Source organism: Rattus norvegicus, chromosome 6, assembly GCF_036323735.1.
Source record: "Rattus norvegicus strain BN/NHsdMcwi chromosome 6, GRCr8, whole genome shotgun sequence".
Taxonomy (NCBI): Eukaryota; Metazoa; Chordata; class Mammalia; order Rodentia; family Muridae; genus Rattus; species Rattus norvegicus.
This window is the reverse complement of record NC_086024.1, coordinates 67,082,105-67,104,223: the sequence shown is the minus strand read 5'-3', so window position 1 is coordinate 67,104,223 and position 22,119 is coordinate 67,082,105. Positions and strand designations below refer to the sequence as shown.

Sequence of the window (22,119 nt, the reverse complement as noted above, 5' to 3'; positions counted from 1 at the left end):
TTCTTAAAGTTCAACAAATGCAGTATTTTGGATGTAATTTACAAAAATTTTTTTTCATCTGCTTTGAAAATATTTTATTCTGAGAGTCCATCTTACATTTGCCAGAATGGCTACTGTCAATAGCACAAGTGACACTCATGCTTGCAAAACTGTGGAATAAGGAGAAAACTCTGTTGCTGGTAGGAGGGAGTGCAGACGAGTAAGTACAGCCACTATGGAAATCAATATGGCAATTCCTCAGAAAATTGAGGCTCACTCTACCTCAAGATTCAGCTATACTACTCTTGGACATATACCCAAAGGATGTTTCATCCTACCACAAGGATACCCCATCAACCATGTTTGCTGCTGCTCTATTATAACAGCCAGAACCTGGAAACCCCCCAAGTATCCCTAAAGAGAAGAATGGATAAAGGGTATATTTACACAATGGAATGTTACTCAACTGTTCAAAAAAAGAAAAAATGAGAGCTGCAGGCAACTGAATGGAACTAGAAGAAAACATCCTGAGTGAGGTAATCCAGACGCTGAAAGATATATATGGTATGTATTCACTGTATGTAGGTATCAGTCATTAAGTAAATGATAACCAACCTATATTCTACAAGCCCTAAGAGGATATAGAGGAAAGGAATAAGAGGTAACATGGGTCTGCCTAGGAGGAGGAACTAGAACAGATTTTACAGGTGCACTGAGGGGGCTGGAGGGGGTGGAAGAAAGGAGGAGAGGAGATAGGGCTGAAGGAGGGCATGTGGAGAGAAACAGATGGAGTTGAGGGGCATTTGAGGGATGATATGGAAACGGTGCAGTGGAAACTTCCTAAAACACACAAAGCAATCCTAATGAAGTCTCCCAGTAATGGAGGATAGAGACTCCCAACTGGCAATCTCTTGTCACCAACAAGGCTTTCAGTAACAGGACTAGGTTATATTCAATTGAGCTGTTGGCCAAGAGGGTCCCATTGAAATCCCCAAGCAAGGAGTTGGGGATTTAGCTCAGTGGTAGGGCACATGCCTAGCAAGCACAAGGCCCTGGGTTCAGTCCCCAGCTCTGAAAAAAAGAAAAGAAAAAAAGAAATCCCCAAGCAAACCAAGGCTGTTGCTAAAATAATGGGTTGCTCTCCACAACCAACAGCCACTGACACTGCTGAGGACAGCATCGACACAACTCACTGACCATGGAGCAATTGAGCTGGTGCCTATATGGAGCCTTCAGCCTTACATTTTCATGTCTTTGTACAGTTATTCTACTGGCTTCCAAAAGAAACATAAACACAAAGCTAGCTACAAAGCCTCTGACGTATATTCTGTTCTCCCTGCAAGATATGCTGTGGTAATGGTGGCACAGAACTCGTGGGAGCAGCAGAGCAAATGTCTGATTTGACTTCAGGACCACTCTACAAGACAGAACCCATATCCCATACTGCTTGGGTGACCAAGAACCTGAGACTAGATAGCCCAAAAACCTAGGGTAAAAGAAAACACTTCTGGTATAAAAGAAAAAAGTATCAATAAAATAATCCTAATGGTATTTTGCTATACTCAGAGATCAATGCCTTACTCAGTCTTCAGGAGAGAGGCATCCTCCTGCAGGAGACAGAAGACCCATAGCCAGTCATTATGTAGAGAGTGAGAGGCCTAGGAACACACAGTTCTAAATGGAATGTTTCCATCAAAATCCCTTAGAGTTCAGGGAACTCCTCAAAAGAGGAGACACACTGGAACACAGTCCACAAATGAAGCTGTGTGAGAGGATTTCTGAGACCTTGTAAGTAAACTAAGTAAACAAGACAAAAGTCTTGTAATCTTTGTTCCTCCATAAGATGGGCTGTTCTTGGAATGTGTTCCTCCTGGCTGTAGTGGATATGATATAGTTTATTTCAGATTACTCCTTTCAACTGGCTATTCATTATTCGTTTATATGACTGTATGGGAAAACATGTTTTCACATGCGGCTTGTCCTTAGGATTATATATAGCTTGAACTCATGTTGGCTCTTGAGTGAGACTTTAGTCTGTCTCATTTACTGGCTCCATTTTCCCAGGTCTTATCACCAACTAGAGCAGCAAACTGGGGTGGAAAAGTACAAGATCCAGAGGGGCTGGAGCGTACTAGAAGAACAAGGCTTTTGAATCAACTGAGCAAGGCTTAGATAAACGCAGAGGCTGAAGCGACAAGCACAGGTCCTGCAGAGGTCTGCATTAGGTCTTCTGCATATGCATTATAGCTTTCAGTTTGGTTTTTTTCATGGGACTCCTTTTAAGTTCTTGAAAAAGTGAGTCTATGCCTACTCTTGGGGCACCTTTTCTTCTGTTGGGATGCTTTGTTCACCTCAATGCAATGGACTTTGCTTTGTCTTACTATATTTTATTTTGTTATGCCTGGCTGTTTTCTCTTAGAAGCCTGTTCTTTTTTAATGAGACAGAAAGGGAGTGGATCTGAAGGGAAGGGGAGATGGAAAGGAAGAGGGAACAGAGGGAAGGAAAACTGTAGTCAAGTTTTCCTGTGTTAAACCCAGCCAGGGCCCTGTTTGCTTTGTCATTTAATAAACAAAGGTCCTATCCTAGGTTTCTGGAATTCATGACTCTTGTCAGCTATGGATACCAGCTGGTCACCCACTAAAATTCAGAGGGTCTTTCTATAACTGAGATACAGAGAAAAGAAGATTAGGAATCCTATGGGTGGATTTTGTTGTAATAGCCTACTCTATTACAACAAAAAAACTTTGCAAATGGCTCGTTTTCCCATTGCCATCTTTCTTTTAACCAAAGTTACAATTTCCCATAATTTGGAAGCAAGTATTCAAACAAAAACAGAGGCCCAGTAATCCAGAAGAACAAACAAGAGGGGTAGGTCGGGCACATCCTAGAGTCCTCTCCCAAGGAATGAAGTCATCTCTTTGTTATGGCCTTCAAGAGCAGTGTGTGACCTAATCTGCCTACTGATCCAGTCTCATCCCACATGCTGCCCTCAGATCCTTGGGCCCTAGTCTTTGGGAAAGCTTACAGTTCCTGGAATTCTCTTTGAGCCCTGCATAGACCACTCTCTTTGTCCTTTTGCCAGGAAGGCTCCTACTTACTAGCCTTCACAATGAGGTCTCACAAAGTAGCCTTCCTTCCATCCCTTGAAATGTATGCTTTCAGAGAACTGCTATGATGTTCCACACCATCCATTTCAGGACTACTTCATTTGTGAGACTATTTACTTAATAATCACATCAAGTAGATAGTTCACAGCCCTGTGGCCCCATGTAAGTGTCTAGCTTACTTTACTATTACAATAATAACTAATACAGTATTATCAGAAACAAAACCACTAAAGATTAACAAATACAGTATACTTACAAAATCGTTTCTATATACTTTGAAAGCATTGTGATTCTAGTAAAGTCACAGCATTATTATGCACAAATTCAGTGCTGCCACAAAGGCATACAGCATTCACAAAAATGGAAGCATAAGAGTGATGAAGTTATACAGCCCAGCAGAGGGAGTGCTGTCTTGATTTTGCATCCTTATAGCTTGCCATTCAAGAGTAAACACAAACCCTGTGGGATTTCTAGGGACATCAATTACAATCCTTAGGCAAACAGCTATTGTTAAAAGCAAGCTAAAACAACTTCAAATTGTGTGGTTTCAAACAAATGAATGAATTACATAGAGGCATACATAAATGATTCAATTTTTAAAAATTAGGATTTATTTATACATTAATATAATCCTGTTGATTTTACATATTATATAAAACTTCTCTTTAAAAATTTAAAATAGAAAATATTTTAATTTTCCTTAAATCACTAGATTTTGTTAAAATAATTATGATTAAAATATTCTATATTTTCAGTCCCAATTCATTTTTTAAACTTTCATTACTTTTCCTACATTCAGAAACAATCTAATAATTATATCCTATATTTTAATAGAATGACCTAATAGATAAGAAATCAATAACATCTATTACAAGAAGTTCCCAAGAATGTTTCTCACAGTACATGTTTCTTTCCAGACTCTGTGACACTCTGCCTAGGAGACTTTACTCACCTTAGGACATAAGGGGTCTCTTGCTGTTTCAATCATTAGTGCAGATCCAACTTTATCCCTTTAGTAAACAAGAACATATGAGTTACAGCAAAACTACCTCATCTCTTAACAATCAAGGACTATATCCTTGCCTACAGCTTTGTGATTGGGATGTGTAAGCCAAATCAACACTTTCCAAAGATACTTTTGTTCATGCTGCTTTATCATAGCAATAAAAAGCAAACTAGGACATATCCCTCCTTTAAAAATTACATTAAAGAGAAGACAGGAATAAATAATGTTCTTTAAAAATGTATTCTGGACCCATTAGATGGCTCAATATAAGCATGCTTGCTGTCAAGTCTCAGGATATGAGTTCATTTGTAGGAACCACATGGTAGAAAGAATGGTGTTGTACAAATATCCACACACAGATATACACACACAATAATAAATGTAAAAACAACTGAATATACTTTTCAATATATGGTTAATATATTCCCAATATAATAGCACTGCCCTAATATGAAAATGAGCAAAGATCATATCCATAAAATTCACAAAAAGAATATAATAAAAATATTTAAAAGGCTGATGGTCACTAAAAATCTCTCAAACTTACATATTTTTAAAATTAAATTATTTTGTTTTGTAAAATAGAATTAAAACAGTTGGTGCTCGAAGATGAGTAAACCAGGATCCTATTTTTAAGAACAATTCAGCTATATACACATATATCTCAAGACTTACTATTTGAGAATTTCACACATGTGTTAATGTGTTTGGACCAAATCTACCTCGATTCTTTGTCCTCCAAGTCCTTCCCTCTCCCTACCACCACTTTCCCCTCCCAAATTCATGTGCTCTTTTATTCTCAAAACTTTCAAAATAGGTGTAACAATTCTGACAGAGTTTTATGTCTAGGATTTTCCTTTAAAGATATCAGCAGATTTAAGTTGACATTTGAGATGTCCATGTCCATTTCTAAACTACAAAAATAAGACTTCTTAAGTGTCCTTTTCTAATAGGAAATATATGAAACCAAAAAGAAGTTTTAAGTTTTCGGCTATAGCTAATCCTAATCAGAAAAGGGAGAAAAATATAAATTTTATGTATTCATAAATATCCTAGGTAGAAATTCTTAAGAAAATATGATACCATCCCACTCTGGAATGTAGTAAAATCTTGCGAAAGTGCTACTAGTTTTAAAAATTTTGAAAACAAGGGAAAGAATACAAATTTACAAGTATAAAATAATTTCAGCTGTATAAAATATATGAGAAAAACAGAACGTGCTAAGGAGATGTCTCGGCGTGTGAAGCATGAGGCCTGGAGTGCTCAGAAAGCTGAGCATGTGCTTGTAAACTGGGCAATGCGAGATGAGAGAGGCAGAGACAGGTAGATCCCTGGAGTTTCACGGCCACTCAGCCTAGTCTACTTGGCTAACTCTGACCTAATGACAGGATCCTGTCTCAGGCAAACGGTGGAAGGTGCCTGAGCAAGACACTGGAAGCTGCATCTGCACTTGCACACGCGTGTGCATGTACCCACACATGCACAGCCCCCATACAAACATTTATCCACAATCCACACAAACACAAATTTAATCAAGGAAAAAAAAACTAAATATATTACAGGTTACAAAGCTTCCAATAATAAATTTGGGACGATTTAAATTTCTACTTTCCACTTCTAGTTTTGATTTTATCACAATATCCTAGTATTACTTTTATTCTGAAAATAAATTTTAATATTACAGGCTATTTCAGATTAATGACTTGAGAATAGACTGTAAGACATCAAAGAAAAACAATGGTATACAAAGATAATCTAAGTACAATATGACTTATATATATTTTTTTAAAAGAAAAAAGGCAATTACCAAGAGCTAACAAGAGGACTCCACCTGTGAAATTCTTTCCCACAAGCATGAAGACCTAAATTCAGGTCCCCAGTACCCATGACACGGTGTTGGTGTGGACCTGTAATACTAGCACTGGGGAAGTGGCACAGGTGGATCCTTGGGGCTTGCTTACTGTCAGTGTAGGCAAATTGATGACCTTCAGATTTTGTGAAAGACCCTGTCTCCAAAAATAATTAGGGCTGGAAAGATGGCTCAGTGGCTAAAGGCACTCGTTTCACAAGTCTGGCACTCTGCCTTCAATCCCTAGACTACATGAAGAGGTAGAAGAGAACTGACTCCACAAAGCTGTCCTCTGGCTTCTACATATATGCCATAGTATATTCATGTGAAGGTATAAATATGCACTATTAAGAGTCATAGCCTTATTGGAAGAAGTGTGTCACTGTGGAGGTGGGGCTTTGAGGTCTCAAATATATGCTCTAGTCTGGCCAGTATAATCCAGAGCCTCCTCCAGCTGCCTGAAAGAGGCAGAGGCTGCTTTTCAGATTAAAATGTACAACTCTCAGCTCCTCCGGCACCATGTGTGCCTGCAGGCTGCCATATCTCCTGCCATGATGATACTGGACTGAACCTCTGAAACTGTAAGCCAGCCCCAATGAATGTTTTCTGATATAAGAATTACCTTGGTCACGGTAGTTCCTCACAGCAGTAAAACCCTAACCAAGACAATGTCTGCCCACACATCACACACACAATCATAGGCAAATAAATAATAAAAGGGAGAGTGATGGAGGAGGACACCTAGCATCCATCTCTGGCTTCCACTTACATGTGCATGGATCCCCACACATAGAGATGAACATATGAACATATATATCTCTAACACAAACGGAAAAAAAGGTAACTATAATATCTATATGCAAATCTTACACACACAAACTCAAGAATCTGTCACTAGAGCATAACTCACCAAAGCAGTAATAGTAGTTATTTCCAATCAGTGGGAATATTACTTTTGTATTTTCTATAGTTTTTAAACTTCAATATATATAAACAACTATATAACCAAAATATTTTAAAAGGGATTGAAACTCACTTAAGGATCTTTTCCCACGTGTGACTATCATAAAATGCATGGCTCCAACTCATTTTGACGGTCCCGACAATGACATTCTGAGTGAACACATCTGAGCCCAACTTTCGATAGAGTTCCTCACATTCATCCAGCGGCATGTGAAACAATCCCAGCATGAATGCTAATATGGCCCCTGCAAAAAACATTCTTAGTCTTTATCATTAGTGATGTGACTGCTTTTAAAATTTACACATGGCTTTGAGACCACCAACCAGCTGAAATTCTAGCTCTGATACTTTCTAACTGAACTTGGGAAAAAGCAATTCTTAAGGAGTCCCAAGTTTTCCCATCTGTGAAATAGGTATAAATTTTATACTGAATTAAGTTACAGAAGATATCATGGAAAGTAAAACCATGTTTCACTAAAAAAATACAGTGACAACTTATCAAACAAGTTCTCCTTCAGTTTGGTCCTAGAACCAATGTGATGAAAAAAATGGTCTAGGATATCCTTTTAACCAGCTGATTTCACTTAGCAGTTGTAACCGGTGGAACACAGTGCCACCTGGTGGTTCTCCTTGCCTAGCTCCTAGTGGTTCTCCTTGCCTAGCTCCTAGCTAAAGAGGAAAACGAGGTGTTAGGGGATGAGGGGTCAGCAAGACAGGAAAACCCTACTTAACCACTTAAAGAAACAAACAATAATGTAGTTTAAATGATTTTTTTAATTTTTAAAGTTTTTATCTTATGTATATGAGTCTTCTTGAATACATTTATGTCTGCATACCATGTGTACCTGGTGTGCAGAAAAGAACACTGGATCTCCTGGAACTGGAGTTACACACGGTTGTGAACTGAACCAGGTCCTGAAGAATTCAGACTTTTAATCCCCAAACCATTTCTCCAGCCCCCCAAAGTGTATTGTATTGTAACTGGTATCATTCCAGTAAAAGATTAAATAACTGATAACTTAAAAAATGCAATATTATGGATTAAACGATATAAAAATATTTTTAATTTGGAGAATAATCCCAATAAACAAATAATTTGCTAAAAAAATAAAATGTCTTTTTGGGGGGTGGGTGGTGGCAGGGAGTGGGTCTCTCTATGTAACCCCGGCTGTCTTCGAGTTTGCTGTGTACGCCAGGCTGGCATCAACCTCAAGAGATGCTCCTTGTTTCTGCCTCCCAAGTACTAGGAGAGTGCCTTTCTATTCAAAAAGAACTTCTATAAACAGATATTTTTAAAAAAGAATTAATTTTATTAAGTTAGTAAGGACACTACCCTTAAACTAAATATGTACTTGTTGACATCATTAAAATCATAAGTAAAAACCAACTTAGGAATAAACAAAATGGGAAAAAAGATAAATTACAAAGCACTTAGCAGTTAAAAAGTATCCTGGAAAGAAATGTTACAGACACAGAAATCTACATGTTATACAGTATCATGACTGGTCACTGGTTTGTGGGGCTCTACTGTAATACACTCAACAAGAAGCTACCATTAGATGTTTCAACTGACAGGACCACTCAATTTAACAGAAATGGGTAGAATAATGTTTCAAAACAAACAAGCCCATAAATAATACTATCCTTAGGAAAAGTCTCTGACAAGTATTCGGTATCAAATCACCTTTTCTTATTTTAAGAATCACAATAAATTCCATTATATTAAAAGAAATCTGTGAATCACGAGTAGGCCTAGAACTCGAGTTCGTCCCGTCTCAGTATCAAGAGTGCAGGGGTGCATGTGCCACCATGCCTAGCTGCTTGCTGCCTTTTTCTTCACAGTAATTTTGCAGCTCTCCGCCTATCTGGAGATAGATCTCATTTTTCTATTTTGTGAATCTAAACTGAACTTGGGATTGCTTTTTTGTCCTATACATACACCAACTAGCAAAATTTAAAAGTAGCTATTTAAAAATAATATAGGAAAAAACTGCTCATTGATATTCCTTACAAATAGAACTTTTTAGCACCTTTAATTTCCTATTAGCTCAAGTGCCATCTGACTGCCTACGACGTCATCCTTCTACCACTGCCCCTTCAAATGACTACGTCCAAAATCAGGAAATAGTAATTAGTCCTTGCCAATGCAACCAGTTGAAAATATAATAAAAACTTAAGTCATTTTTAATGCTTAAACTTAAAAAGTTACGTATTTATACATATAATCAATTTTAAATTTCATTATACAAACGATTAGTCATCATTAAAGTTGTAAAATTACTGTTCATTACTGTTTTAGAGAAGGTTCCTGATCTCAAGCCTGTGCTGCAGGCTCTTGGTCTGGGACCCACTGGTGGTACAAACCCATCACATGATGATAGCTACCTGTGCTTACACCGCAGATGTAATCAAAGAGCTGATGAATCGGCTTCTGAGTAAGTTCAACCAACTTTCGCAGAGTCTGAAGAGCAACCACACCTCTGTGAAACAGAAAACAATTGATAATTTCTGTCTCAAGGGAAATTCAAGGTAAAGAGTAAAACAATTCTAAAAACTGTTAGAGCTTATATACTGACATGAAAACAATTCAAACTGGCACCAATAAAAATCAGCCGACCAAATTTTAGGATCACTTCAAAATACTAACACAAAGCTTGTGTAATGACAGTGTACTTATACATTTATAATATTGTCTTTAAGTAATATAGATATGACAATATTAGATATATTTTAAAAACCAATTCTGTAAAATACTTTAAAAAACAAGTGGTTCTGAGATACTATAAACTATTTTCTTTTGTTAATATAGCTGGTCACCTATAATTCCGCGTATTTATGTTTCACTGGTCAGATTTTCATGCCACCTTCTTTAGGTTTTTTATTCATTCTTTGAAACAATGAACTTAGAGTGATCTCTATATTAAGAGTGTATGAAGGGTTGGGGATTTAGCTCAGTGGTAGAGCACTTGCCTAGCAAGTGCAAGGCCCTGGGTTTGGCCCCCAGCTCCGGAAAAAAAAAAAAGAGTGTATGAGTTACTATTACTGACACTTTGTTCATCTCTGCATCTTTACTAACGGTAGTAACTAACTTTACTCTTGAGATAATACTAAATAGCTTTACTGTTACTAAATGACAACAGGAAATGTAAAAGCAGTCCAGGCAACTTCACCTTACTTAGGATGTAGCACATATGTTGACAATTTTAAAAAATAATGACAAGTTCAATTCCCAATACATGATGAGGGGTAGGTTGTACTACAAGGCAATGAAGAGTTTCAAATTGTACCTCGATGGGGCTAACAGAGGTCATTTAAAAATATCTAGATTGTGGCAAGACACCAAGTGTTGACTTTTGCTTGCTTGCTTGCTTGCTTGCTTGCTTGCTTGCTTGCTTGCTTGCTTGCTTGCTTGCTTGCTTGCTTCCTTTTCTTTTGAGATGTAGGCTCATATATAGTCTCAGGTGACTTTGAAGTCAGAGAGATGCCCCTGCTCTGCCTCTCAAGCGCTGGAATTAAAGGTACTGCACTACCACATCCAACATGACTTGTTTTTAAAGCCGAGATAAGTAATGCGTATTTCAGGAGCTATGAGACAATGGCTTGAAAGAGAGCTGTTACATTATAATTCCAGGTAAGACATGAAGAATTAACATGGTGCTATTAAAATAGATTTAACAATATGACATTACCTTTTGCAAAGGAATTAAACATAAACACACATATCCACAAGAAAAAAAAACCTTGAAAATAAAATGTTTAAGTTTTGATTTATGGATTTGTCTATTCTCTTTCTTCCAAATTCTATCTAAGTACATATATGAAGGGGAACAAAGTAACTTTATTTAAATAGAGAAAAGAAACCAACAAAGAATACTTATAAATGAGTTCAGAATTAATAAATATAAGAGACTTGTTTTTAGGGTATACCTAGCACTGTGTAACTAGTGCTTCTTACATATATGAAATAAAAGTCATAATTCTTGGTCTAGGTGTGAAGGCACACACTTGTAATTCCAGCAACTGGGAGACTGAGTTTTAAGACCACCAGGGTTCCACAGTAAGACCCTGCTTCAAAAAAACAAAACAAATCAGACAAATACTATGTTGGCTCTTTTACAATCCCTGAGTCATACTGCTTCAATACAAACCTCCCTTCCTGGTTAGTTTCCCTTACTTTCTTAAACCCAAGTTCTTCAATTGCAGAATGAGGGACTCTGTGTGTCAGCTAACACTGCTCTGGGGCACTTTGCATGTAGGATGACAGTACTTCAGTGACAACCAGAATTATCTCCAGGCACTGCCAAAGGAGGATTTCCTATCTAACTTTCGTACAAGCACACTCCTAGATTTTCCATTATGTCTTCATTAATTTCTTCTCTGTGTGACTCACAAAATATTTAAAGATTAAGCACTTACACAAATCGATTTTATCTATTTTGTTATAATTCCATACAAGTATACAGTGCATTTTGATCACCCTCCCTTCTCCTTCCTCCAATCCCTCCTAGAACCCCCTTCTCTACACTTTCTTCCCTATTTTATTCTCTCTCTCTCTCTCCTCTCTCTCTGTCCAGTTAGTGCTGTCCTCACATGCATAAATAGAGGGCCACCCAATAGAGTATAGGAGCAACGTATGAGAAGCCATAACACCAAAGAAAACCTATACTCCTGTCTCTGGCAGCCATTAATTGCTGATAGTTCTCAGGTAGGGGTAGTTCTCACTAAGGAGCCCTTCCTTCATGGAAGTCTGACTGTGGCTTCATTTTGTGCAGTATTTTGAGCTGACAACTACAGCTACCATGAGTTCATGAGTGCAACAAACAAACCTTGTCTTGTTCAGAAGACACAACTTTCTAACAGTTCTCTCCAACCTCTGGCTCCTATAACTCTCTCTGCAAGATGTTCTCTCAGCATTAGGGAAAGAAGTGTGATATAGATGTTCCTTTAGGAGAGAGTATATAGTCAGTGTGTTCTCCCTAGCTGTGTAGCTTTACATTGACTGCAGTTCACTGCACAAAGAAGCATCTCTAGCATAGGCTGAACACTTCACTAATCTACAAATTGTTAAGTATTTAAGGCAGTTTGTTACTATCTCCATTTAGGAGAACAATAGTAGATTCTAACCTGGTGCCTATGACCTCCTTAGTCATTGACTTTTATTCAGGTTTACTGTACCAGGCATGAGTTTCCTCCTATGTAAAAAGCCTATAACCTAATCAGAAAGCTGCTAGCCAGTGCACCATGTGCGTATCTTGCCAGGTGGGTTATGTAGCTCACAGGGTTCATCTTTGTGTAAGAACATGACTGACTCTCCTCCCCAGCAGCCTGCATAGCACCTTTTGGCTCAGTGAAATCTAGCCAGCAGAGAGGAAACTCCAAACTAATTCAGACTTCATTTGTCCATGTCTTGTGATCAAAATGTATAGTGTGTCCAACACGGGTCTTAACATCAAGCTCTGGAGGATGACCAAGGGAGATGTCCCTAGACTGTATTGACTGGAGGAGGTGTCTGGAAACCTCTGACCAACAACTGGAAGGGAGGTACTCCACACATAGCACTGAACTCTTTAATAACCTATGGCTTCTGCGAAGACCATAATTCTTCTGCCCTTCCTACACGGTGATTCCAATTCAAATACCCTTAGTATTCATTATACCTATCCCCACCCTATCTTCTGTCTTACTCTCCCATCCTTCCCTATGGGGCGGGGAGCGTGGGTGAGAGGCGGGGGGCAGACTAACTCAAGGCTTTCTTAGAGGCTCTGATGAAAGGACAAGAGAACTTCAGTTCTGTGTCCTTCTCCAGAAACAGATATGGCAAGGCCACTCTTAGGCTGGAGCTGGTGCCGTGAAGGAATCAGGTTTTAGTTTTGAGGACTGGTCTCTTCCACTTGGGCTGTGGGAATCAGTCCTTAGGCAGTGGTCCTGGGGTATCCTGTGTTCTCTTGGCCAATATTATCTAGTTGAGCTCTCATTGACCTGGGCCATTCCCCTGGACACTGTATTTAATAAAGCTGCTTGGTATAAGTCATCAGCTTATGTAAGACCTCCTGGACCCCACTATTGTTGTCTTCTTTATTTCTCATCCTCGGTTCTCCCATTTAACCCCACTGTTCAGGATCTTGACTCCTTTGGGTCCACATCACCTCACCTTGCTTGCAATCTGTGTTCTAATATCCTCCCTTAAGGTCTTCCTTCTCCTTGCCCTAGTGTCTATGCTTTCTAGTTTCCTGGCTTCTATAAGCATTTCATGTTAACAACATAAATCTAAAATCCACATATGAGGGAACATGTGACACTTGTCTTTCTGGGTCTGCATTTCCTCAATCAGAACAGTTTTCCAATTTCATCCACTTATAAGCAAATTTCACAGCACTCCATTTGTACATTATGATACTTCACTGTCTATTTGTCAGTCACTGGGTATTTAGGCTGTTATAAATAATACAGCAGTGAGCATGGATGAACAAGTATCTCGTTCACAGACTTCAGAATCTTCCGAGTGTATGCCTTGAAGTGCTACAGCTGAGTTATGTGGCAGATTGGTTCCTAACTCTTTTTTTCAGGAATCTTCATGTTGATTTCCAGTCTATTCCAGTTTGCACTCCTACTGGCAGTAAATAACTAATGTCCTTTCCAAGATAGGTACTGTAGCTTTCACTTTAAACAGCAATGTTGATGACCTGTAATATTCTTTCAGATGAAATGTATTAATTTTAGACACAGTTAATCATTATAAATTTTATGCAGCCCTATCACTTTCTATGCCTGCCTTCACTTGGCTTTGCCTTCCTTGACAGCATTCACGAAGATGCAATCGCACATTCTGTTTTTACTACTCTTCTCTTTTCTCCTCTAAAATAGAAGCATTATCAAGACATGAGTTTTGTCTGTTTTGCTTCCAATACCTAAATGAGCTAATATAACTTAGAAGGTTTTCAACCAGCTAACTCGAAGAATGAAGCTACCCATCCTAACTCCCTGAACTTAATGATAAAGGGGACGCTTCCTGCTTTTTCACTTCTTAAGTCTTGGGACCAATTCATCACTATTTTATATGACACCCACATGTAATCTTAGTTCCTGGGAGGATGAGTGAAGAGGATCACCATTTGAAGATCTGATTGAGCTACCATAAAACTCTGTAACCCTAATAACAAAATATTCATCAAGATACCATATCTTTTCTCTCTTCACTTGAGTCTTTTTTTGGCAATTGAGATTCTGTTTACTATATATAAGCTTATATTCAACATGCTCAAAGCAGACCTCTTTTCTAATACCAGTCATTTCTATCACTGTAATTCTGTTCATCACTCACAGGGTTTATACGTAACATGATCTTAACTGATTTTTACTATATCCAGTCTCATTTTCTTCAAAATTTTCATATATATCTTTTCTTCCTACTTCAGAACTGTCACCGCCATTATCTACAGTTAGTAATTAATTGCCTTATACCTAGATTCTAAAATAGCTTCCTTCTCTCATGCACTGCTTCACTTTATATTCAAGTCAAAGTGTGAAGGACTTGTGACAGGAGAACTCTGAAATGGAACAAATGGAGCGCTGCTGGTACACAGCAGTGGACGAGGAGAGCAAAAGTCAGAGGTAAGGGGGAAAGACAAAGGAAACACAAGTCTAACATAGAAAATTCCAGGGGAAATGTTCAAAAGACAAGGCCAGAAGTCAGGTAAATTATGATAAGTAAACTATGAAAGAATAAACACAGATGAGGATCATAGAAAATAAGAGTTTGTTTGTTTATTTATTTATTTATGTGTGTGTGTGTGTGTGTGTGTGTGTGTGTGTGTGTGTGTGTGTGTGTGTGTATGTATTTGTTTTGGTATTGTACCAAACTGGCATGAGGGAAGACAAGGAGAAGCAACAAGTTGATAGCCTAGATTCTTCTATCCATCACTTTATTGAAAAGCTATACACCAAAAAAATTAAGTTAAAAAAACACTGTTAATTTTTTTGAGAATGTTTGGTAAGTTCCTAAAGATGAAATCTGTAATATAAAAAAGATTAAGTCAAAATAAAAAATGATCCAAATATATGTCACAGTATAACTTTTATATTCATAAAAAAGTGGCTTCATGTTCTACTTTTAAATTTTGATTATTTTTTAAATATTTCTTAAGATTTATTTATTTTATGTGTATGAGTACACTGTAGCTGTCTTCAGACACACCAGAAAAGGGCATCAGATCCCATTACAGATGGTTGTGAGCCAACATGTGGGTGCTGGGATTTGAACTCAGTACCTTTGGAAGAACAGTCAGTGCTCTTAACCACTGAGCCATCTCTCCAGGCTCCTTAAAAGTTAATTTTATGATAACTATGTTAATCATTTTCTTTAAACTCTAAATCTCAATGAAACATGTAGTCTTAAAAACCATTTTTTGTAGCCTTACCTTGTTCCTCCACCATCAATCGCGAGGATTCGGATTCCTCTGCCTTTCACTGGATCTACATAACCAATTAAGGCCAAAATTTCTCTAACTGCAGCCTGAAGAGTTTCATCTTTAATTTGTCTCAGCCGTAATAAATATGGGATAATTTTTTCCTACATTGAGAAAAAAGATATTTTGTTACTTATGTCAAACCAAGAAGGAACTAGCATGGGAACATACTTGTGGAATCCCAATATTAAGGAGATAGATGAAGGGGAACTTGGAGTTCAAAACCATCTTTGGCTAAACAGCAATATCCTGTAACAAAAATAAAAAGTATTTTTAGCTGGTATGAGAAGATTGTAAAGTCAAAGTGTGTTTATTACTTTCTCTGTAATTAAAAATTATTACTTTATGACATGCTAATATCAATAACAATTTAGCATACGTTTTTCCTAATTTGAGGGCAAAAAAATAGCCTCTGTCCAAATATTTTCTTGAAATGTACAATGTTTGTCATAATTTACAAATACATCCCTATAATCCCAGCACTCAAGGGTTTTAAGGCAGGAGGACTGTGAGTTTAAGGCCAGCCTGGGCTGCAGAATAAACTCCAGGCCAGCCTGGATTACATAGCAAAAGAAAAAAATCCAATACTCATATAGAAAATATAATCTCTTAATACAATTAGTAATAATTTTGACAAAAAGTTTGCATAAATTTAAGGGAAAATCTGAGTTGTGAAATATTCAATAAACTGAGTGATTTTTTTTCAGTGTTTTATTCACTGTTTTTCTTTCTGATCAGCCAAACTGAAATACTATTGTTCTGTTTTATAATTTATTGTTGTTCTGTTTGTTTAGCTAGCACTGAGCACCAAAGGAAATCTCAACAATATATGGAAATCTGAACAATGGTAGACATGCTGAGAGCAACTAGAAAAGCCTGAATGAACTCAAGAAGATGGCCCTTTTAACCCAGTACAGAACTGCCAAAGTAGCCCAAAAGTAGCTTTCCACCAAGACTAGGAAGGATAGTTGCTGCCTAGAAAGCTGATAAACTCACTCTGTTTCCTACAGGCACTTGCTGATTCTGGGAAGACACAAAGGATAGCAAAGCTGGACTTGGTTTAAAAGGCCACAAAGGAACAAAGAACCCAGCTCAGCTTAGCGTGTGTCCTCAAGGGACTGGGGTTTCACCACATGGCTGATTCCAACTTAACACAGCAGCGGAATTCTCAAAGTAGGAGAGAGTAGGGGAGGGGGAAATGCTAAACATAAGCTTTCTGAAGAAAAAAAATATTTTGTATTCTTACGTTTTAGGACCCAAGGCATGGTGGCAGTGTAAGAATACACCCTAAAAACAGGGAAAACTAGATGCCTTTCCCAAATTCTAACCATCCTTAACTCAGTTCTGTCCAAACTTACCGAAGGTTGTATGTCATCTGAAAAAAGAAATCTAGAACTTTTTGAAACGCACAATGCCCAGTATTCTGAAAAGTCATGGTGTATATGTCAAGTCAGTATCATAGTCAAACACCATAGTTAATTCTCCTACTAGGATTACCAAAAGATGTTTAGATCACAGGAACTTTTATAAAATTATACCCAAAAGTATCACATACTTATAAATTATCAAAATAAGCCTAATTAAAGATATATAGGCACTCATGTTGAGGAATTTTTAAATATTGAAGGAAAATAAAGGGCAAATTGATACTTAATTTGCCCTAAACTGTCTTAGTTATTCAATGCAATTCTAGTATAATTTTATTCTCCTTTTTGATTAACTTTAAAATTCATATGGGAATATGGCATGTTAAAACTAGTCAAAGTAGGGGGTGTCGAGATGGGTAAATGATTAAGAGCACTGGCTGCTCTTCCTAAGATCATGTTTCAATTGCCAGCACCATGTAAGTTTACTGCCATCTATAATTCCACAGGATACTAAACTCATGTTATCACAGACAGACATATAGCAAAATACCCATAAAGATAAAAATTTTTTTTCCTTTCCTTTTTTTTTTTTTTTTTTTTTTTTTGGAGCTGGGAACCAAACCCAGGGCCTTGTGCTTGCTAGGCAAACGCTCTACCACTGAGCTAAATCCCCAACCCCAATTTTTTTTTTTAAAAAAAGAAGAAAAATAATAGCCGAGCTAGGAGGCTACAGAGATGGCTTAGTGGATAAAAACATGTACTCCTCTTGCAAAGATTCAGAGTTTGGTTCCAGCATCCATATCTGGTGGTTCCCAACCACTTGTACCTCTAACTCTAGGTGAGCCAATGCCCTCTTCTGGCAACTTTACTTGCATGTACATACACCCACATAGACACACATACATATACATAAGTTTTAAAAATCAAAATAAATCCTGTTTTTTTTTTTAAAGAGTAGATGAACTAACATTTTAAGGAAGAACAAATTTAAGGGGCTAGATTAAGAGCACTAGCTGTTCTTCTAAAGGATCCAGGCTCAATTCCCAACACCCAGATGGCAGCTCACATCTGTCTCTGTAGTTCCAGCCAGAAGGGATCCAATACCCTTACATAAACATGCATGCAAGCAAAACAGTAATGCACGTAAAACAAACCATTAAAAATGGCCAAAAATAAAAGACTCACAAGACTAGACACTATGTTTATTATAAAGCTAAAATAATTTAGGAAGTACAATGTTGGAGCAAAAATAGCTATATTAGCAGAGTCAAATACTACATTCAGAAATAGATTATTTATAAAAATGTACACATGTATAATTGCCGCATTTATGACAAGTTTTTTCCAATAAATGGTCATTTGTTTAACTGGATGTGTATATTAAGTATCAAATCTTCTTCCTTATACAGTAAAATCAAATCTATTCTAGATGCACAATACATATGGGTGTGAAAGCCAAAAAGATAATTTTAGAAGAAACACAGAAAAATTCTTATGCAAGTAAACTTAGGGTAGACAAAGAGACTCATCTTCTGTAGTCACCTAGCTTATCTTTAGATGGTGTATTTAATGAAGTCTAAACTTTGTTCACTACTGCATACATTAAATACTGAGGCAAGGAATGCTCATTGCTTTACCAATTCAAATATTGGTTCAAATTTTTGGACTTCAAATGTAAAAACCTCAGGTGGGATTATAAAGTAAACAGCAACAATGGCTTTCCATATTATGTTTCCTGTCTTTTGTTTTTAGACAGAATCTTGCTAAATAGCCTAAGCTCGTCTCACACTTATGATCCAAATTCTGGGATTAAAGGTGTTGACCACATCTGGCTATTTCCTATCTTGAAAAGTGATTACATTGTAAAAGTAGCTGCACTGCAATTAATAATTTGACAATTATGAGGCAATGCAACTAACACACTTAAAGTTATGCTCCACTTTTACAAAGGCCCAGCTCAAAGTATAAATATTCATGATTATAGCAGAATTTATGTCACAGAACAAAAGGAACTCATTAGCCTAATGTATATCATAAAATGAGACAATTCCTGTATATTGTATGATTTAAAAGAATAAATTTTTCAAAAAAAAAAAGGCTTTGCATTCCTGACTTTAAGAAGTTTATTTGAATTTTTATTTCAAGACAAATATTAGATAAATTAGAGATTACCTTGACAGCCACTCCTTTTCCTTCAGGAAATTCTAGAAGATGAAAAGTCAGTTCTTCAACCCTAGTAATACAGAGCTTTGGGTCGGTTGTTCTTCTTAAGGCCTGAACTAAGGCTCGAGTTCTGTTATCAATACTCACTCTTGCAATAATCTATAAGGTCATATGAAACATGATTAGAAGATGAAGTGATTCTACAATGGCTAACATTTCTTAAGCCCACACTGAAAAACGACTTGCCTTTTCTCGCTGAAGTAACACACGCTTTTTCTCCTCTGCTTTTTTGTCTTTGCAGATAGGCTCATCAGTTTTAGAAGGCTCTTCTTCTTCTTCAGGTTGACTCTTGGGATCAGACTTTAATTTGGGTACAAGTCCACCAATGTAACCACCAACTAAGGCTTGTACGCCTTCAGTGGGACGAGAAAGGAAGTTAGCAATACTTTGTTTTGTAGATACTGGGAGAGCCTCAGGCAGCTGGGTAGAACTGGAAAGTTTGTCTTCAACATTTAGGGGAGGTCCCGAGTCTGGCCTGTCTGTCAAGATGTCAGGGCTAGGAGAAATGGATTTACTTTCTTCAAGGCATGGTTTGTCCTGAAGCTGTCTATCTTCCTTTATTTGAGACATTTTTTCCTTGTTTTTGAAGTATGAATTAATATGATTTGCTAAAAAGTAGAATGACTCTCCAAATCTGGTGGTAATTCTGTATGCGTAATGGTAAAGGCTGTGTTTATCTGAACCTTCTTCTTTATCTGCAAAGTAACTTTTCTGTTCTGCAAAAGAATTCTTTTCTGCTGATTTATCACTATAGTTTTTCAGAGATTCAATGGCTTGCTTAACATTTTTATGTTTTAACCATCCCCTATCTGATACTTTTCTGAATATTCGAGAACTTGGCTTAAACTGAGCTAACCGTGAAACCATTTCATTTTGACTGCCAAAAATAGCCTTTGAAACAGAATTCAAAGTACTTTTAATACGGGACATATGAATGCTCACTTTTGTAAGTCCCTTGGGAGCAGAAGTGCTAAGTTTCACAATTCCAATATGTACACCATGGTTGCTTGAAGAGTGCCAGTGTTTGCTGCAATGTGCTTCACTTCTGTTCCATTTACAGCTTTTCTTACTTGTGTGAAACTCTCTGTGTACATTGACATGGTTCATGCGCCAATACTGTTTAGAACACAAGAAATTCAACTGTTTGCTTCTCTGTTTCCCACAAAAACTTCTTGCATTATTAAGGAAGTAAATATATATATCTAGAGTTAAATTAATAGACATAACTTAAAAATCTTTATTTTCTATGTGACATTCTCTCATTCCACTTCTGAATGCTTCATTTAAGAAATTCCGTAATTCATGGTCGTACCTGATATGGTTAAAAAAAGATTAATTAGCATTCAAGTTAAAAATCAAAGTTAAGTTAATACATATGACTTTATACCACAGCAACAAAGCATCTCAAAGAAAGAAAGATAAAGCTGGAGAGATGGTTCAGCAATATAAAGAACACTTATTGCTCCTGTTATAAGACTGGGTTTAGCTCCCAGTTCACAGCTCAGCTATGAACTCCCAGTTCCAGGGCGTCAGGTACCCTTTCCAAGTTTCCAAGGGCACTGCACAAATAAGGTACACTGACATATGTGCAGGGATAACACTCAAACATATAAAAAATACATGAAAAATTTAAAAGATGGATTACTGGATCCTTCCTGTTTCTCCGTCTGTGCCCAGAGCTCACCATGTGCCACAGCTCTCGGTACCCAGATCCCACCAGGAGAGAGCTGGTCTCCCAGGAGTGCTGACACACATGAGAGCACAGGTGAGACTACCACTTCTGCTCAGAGGACCCAGCCTGGAGCCCTCAGGACACAAGATCGGCAATTAGTCTAGGACAGGATCCTTCGTGTTTCCATCTGCCCCAGGAGATAACTCAGTGCCACAGCTCTCTGGACCCAAATTCCACCTGGAGAGAGCTGGTCTGCAAAGAGGGCTGAAACACAGACATACAGGGTCAAGCCACTGTCAGAGACAGCAAGACCACCTAACACCACAGATAACCAGATGGCCAGAGGCAAGTGCAAAAACCTGAGCAAGAGAAACGTAAGCCACTTGGCATCATCAGAACCCAGTTCTTCCACCACAGCAAGTCCCAGATAAGACAACATACTGGAAAAGCAAGATTCAAATCTAAAATCACATATCATGATGATGGAAGAGGACTTTAAGGACACAAGTGTAGAGGGCCGCAATAACATTCGCCACCACTAGATGGCGCTGGCTTCCACTGCGCCCCACATGGAAGGCCAGGATACCCTCCGCCATTACAAGATGGCGCCAGCCTTCGCCGCGCTAGCCGGCCCCCTTTCAGGAAGTTAACTGTGCGCATGTGCAAGAGTGCCTTCGTGTCAGGTCTTTGCCCACTCCGGGGCGTGCCTTATGAGATCATGGGTAAACAACCAATCAGGTGTGGATGCGCTGCACGAGTGTTTTATAAGCGCGCCATGTTGGCGCGGCGGGGCTTTTTCCTCTTCTAAGATTAATAAAGTTGATCACAGTAAGGATTTCTAAATGTCCGCGTGCTTCTTGCCGGCGGAAAGTCGCGCGCGGGACATTTGGTGCCGAGAACCCGGGACACAAAAAAGCTACATCATCACCAGTGCCAAGAGGAAGCCCCGTTTCACGGAAGAAATCCAGAAACTGTGGAATGCAGGTAAAACTCTGAGAGACCATGTTTAGCCTTGATCTGTTCCAGCTCAGTCCTCTGCCGGACGCAGCAGGAGCCGCTATGGTTACTCTGGCAGCCCTCGGGTTGTTTCTATTGACCTTTGAGTTTCTAGTTACCGCCAAATGACATCAGAGGGCGCGTGGGAACTGCCCAGCTGTAACAGCAAAGCGGAGAGTGTTGGGGGAAGGGCGAGGCGACAGAGTGTCAGAAACAGAGGGTAGTGAAAAGTTGCAACGAGAAAAGGATCCTGACCGATCTCAAGCACCAGACCCTTCCAATTCGGAAGCGAAAGATTGGGGAAAGAACGCCCTGGGTGAGAAGGGAGGAGATAAAAGGAACACAACATTTTGGGAGAAAAATTTTGTCTTTGTGCCTGTTAGAAGTGTGCTTAAGCTCCAGCGCCGGCTCTGGGGACGCCGCGTCCCTGTGCTGACACAGCAGCTTTACAGAGTCATACTGATCAGATTTGATAGAGGTAGACCGCCTGA

At 38.3% G+C, this 22,119-nt stretch overlaps 1 protein-coding gene across 4 annotated transcripts in view; it reads right to left on the bottom strand.

The window, feature by feature from the left end:
- Nucleotides 1-22,119, bottom strand: part of Pnpla8 (patatin-like phospholipase domain containing 8) — a 61,932-nt gene that overhangs the window by 14,491 nt on the left and 25,322 nt on the right. For 2 of the 4 annotated variants that reach the window (NM_001108020.2, XM_063261901.1), the window contains exons 2-7: nucleotides 19,147-20,272; nucleotides 18,910-19,059; nucleotides 15,323-15,474; nucleotides 9,291-9,385; nucleotides 6,979-7,150; nucleotides 4,040-4,097 (exon numbers count right to left, since the gene is read on the bottom strand). In NM_001108020.2, the coding sequence (NP_001101490.2) occupies nucleotides 4,040-4,097; nucleotides 6,979-7,150; nucleotides 9,291-9,385; nucleotides 15,323-15,474; nucleotides 18,910-19,059; nucleotides 19,147-20,184 (1,665 nt within the window). In that variant the 5' untranslated portion in view covers nucleotides 20,185-20,272. The remainder of the gene's footprint in view (nucleotides 1-4,039; nucleotides 4,098-6,978; nucleotides 7,151-9,290; nucleotides 9,386-15,322; nucleotides 15,475-18,909; nucleotides 19,060-19,146; nucleotides 20,273-22,119) is intronic. The other 2 variants (XM_063261902.1, XM_063261903.1) reach the window with 2 other exon arrangements.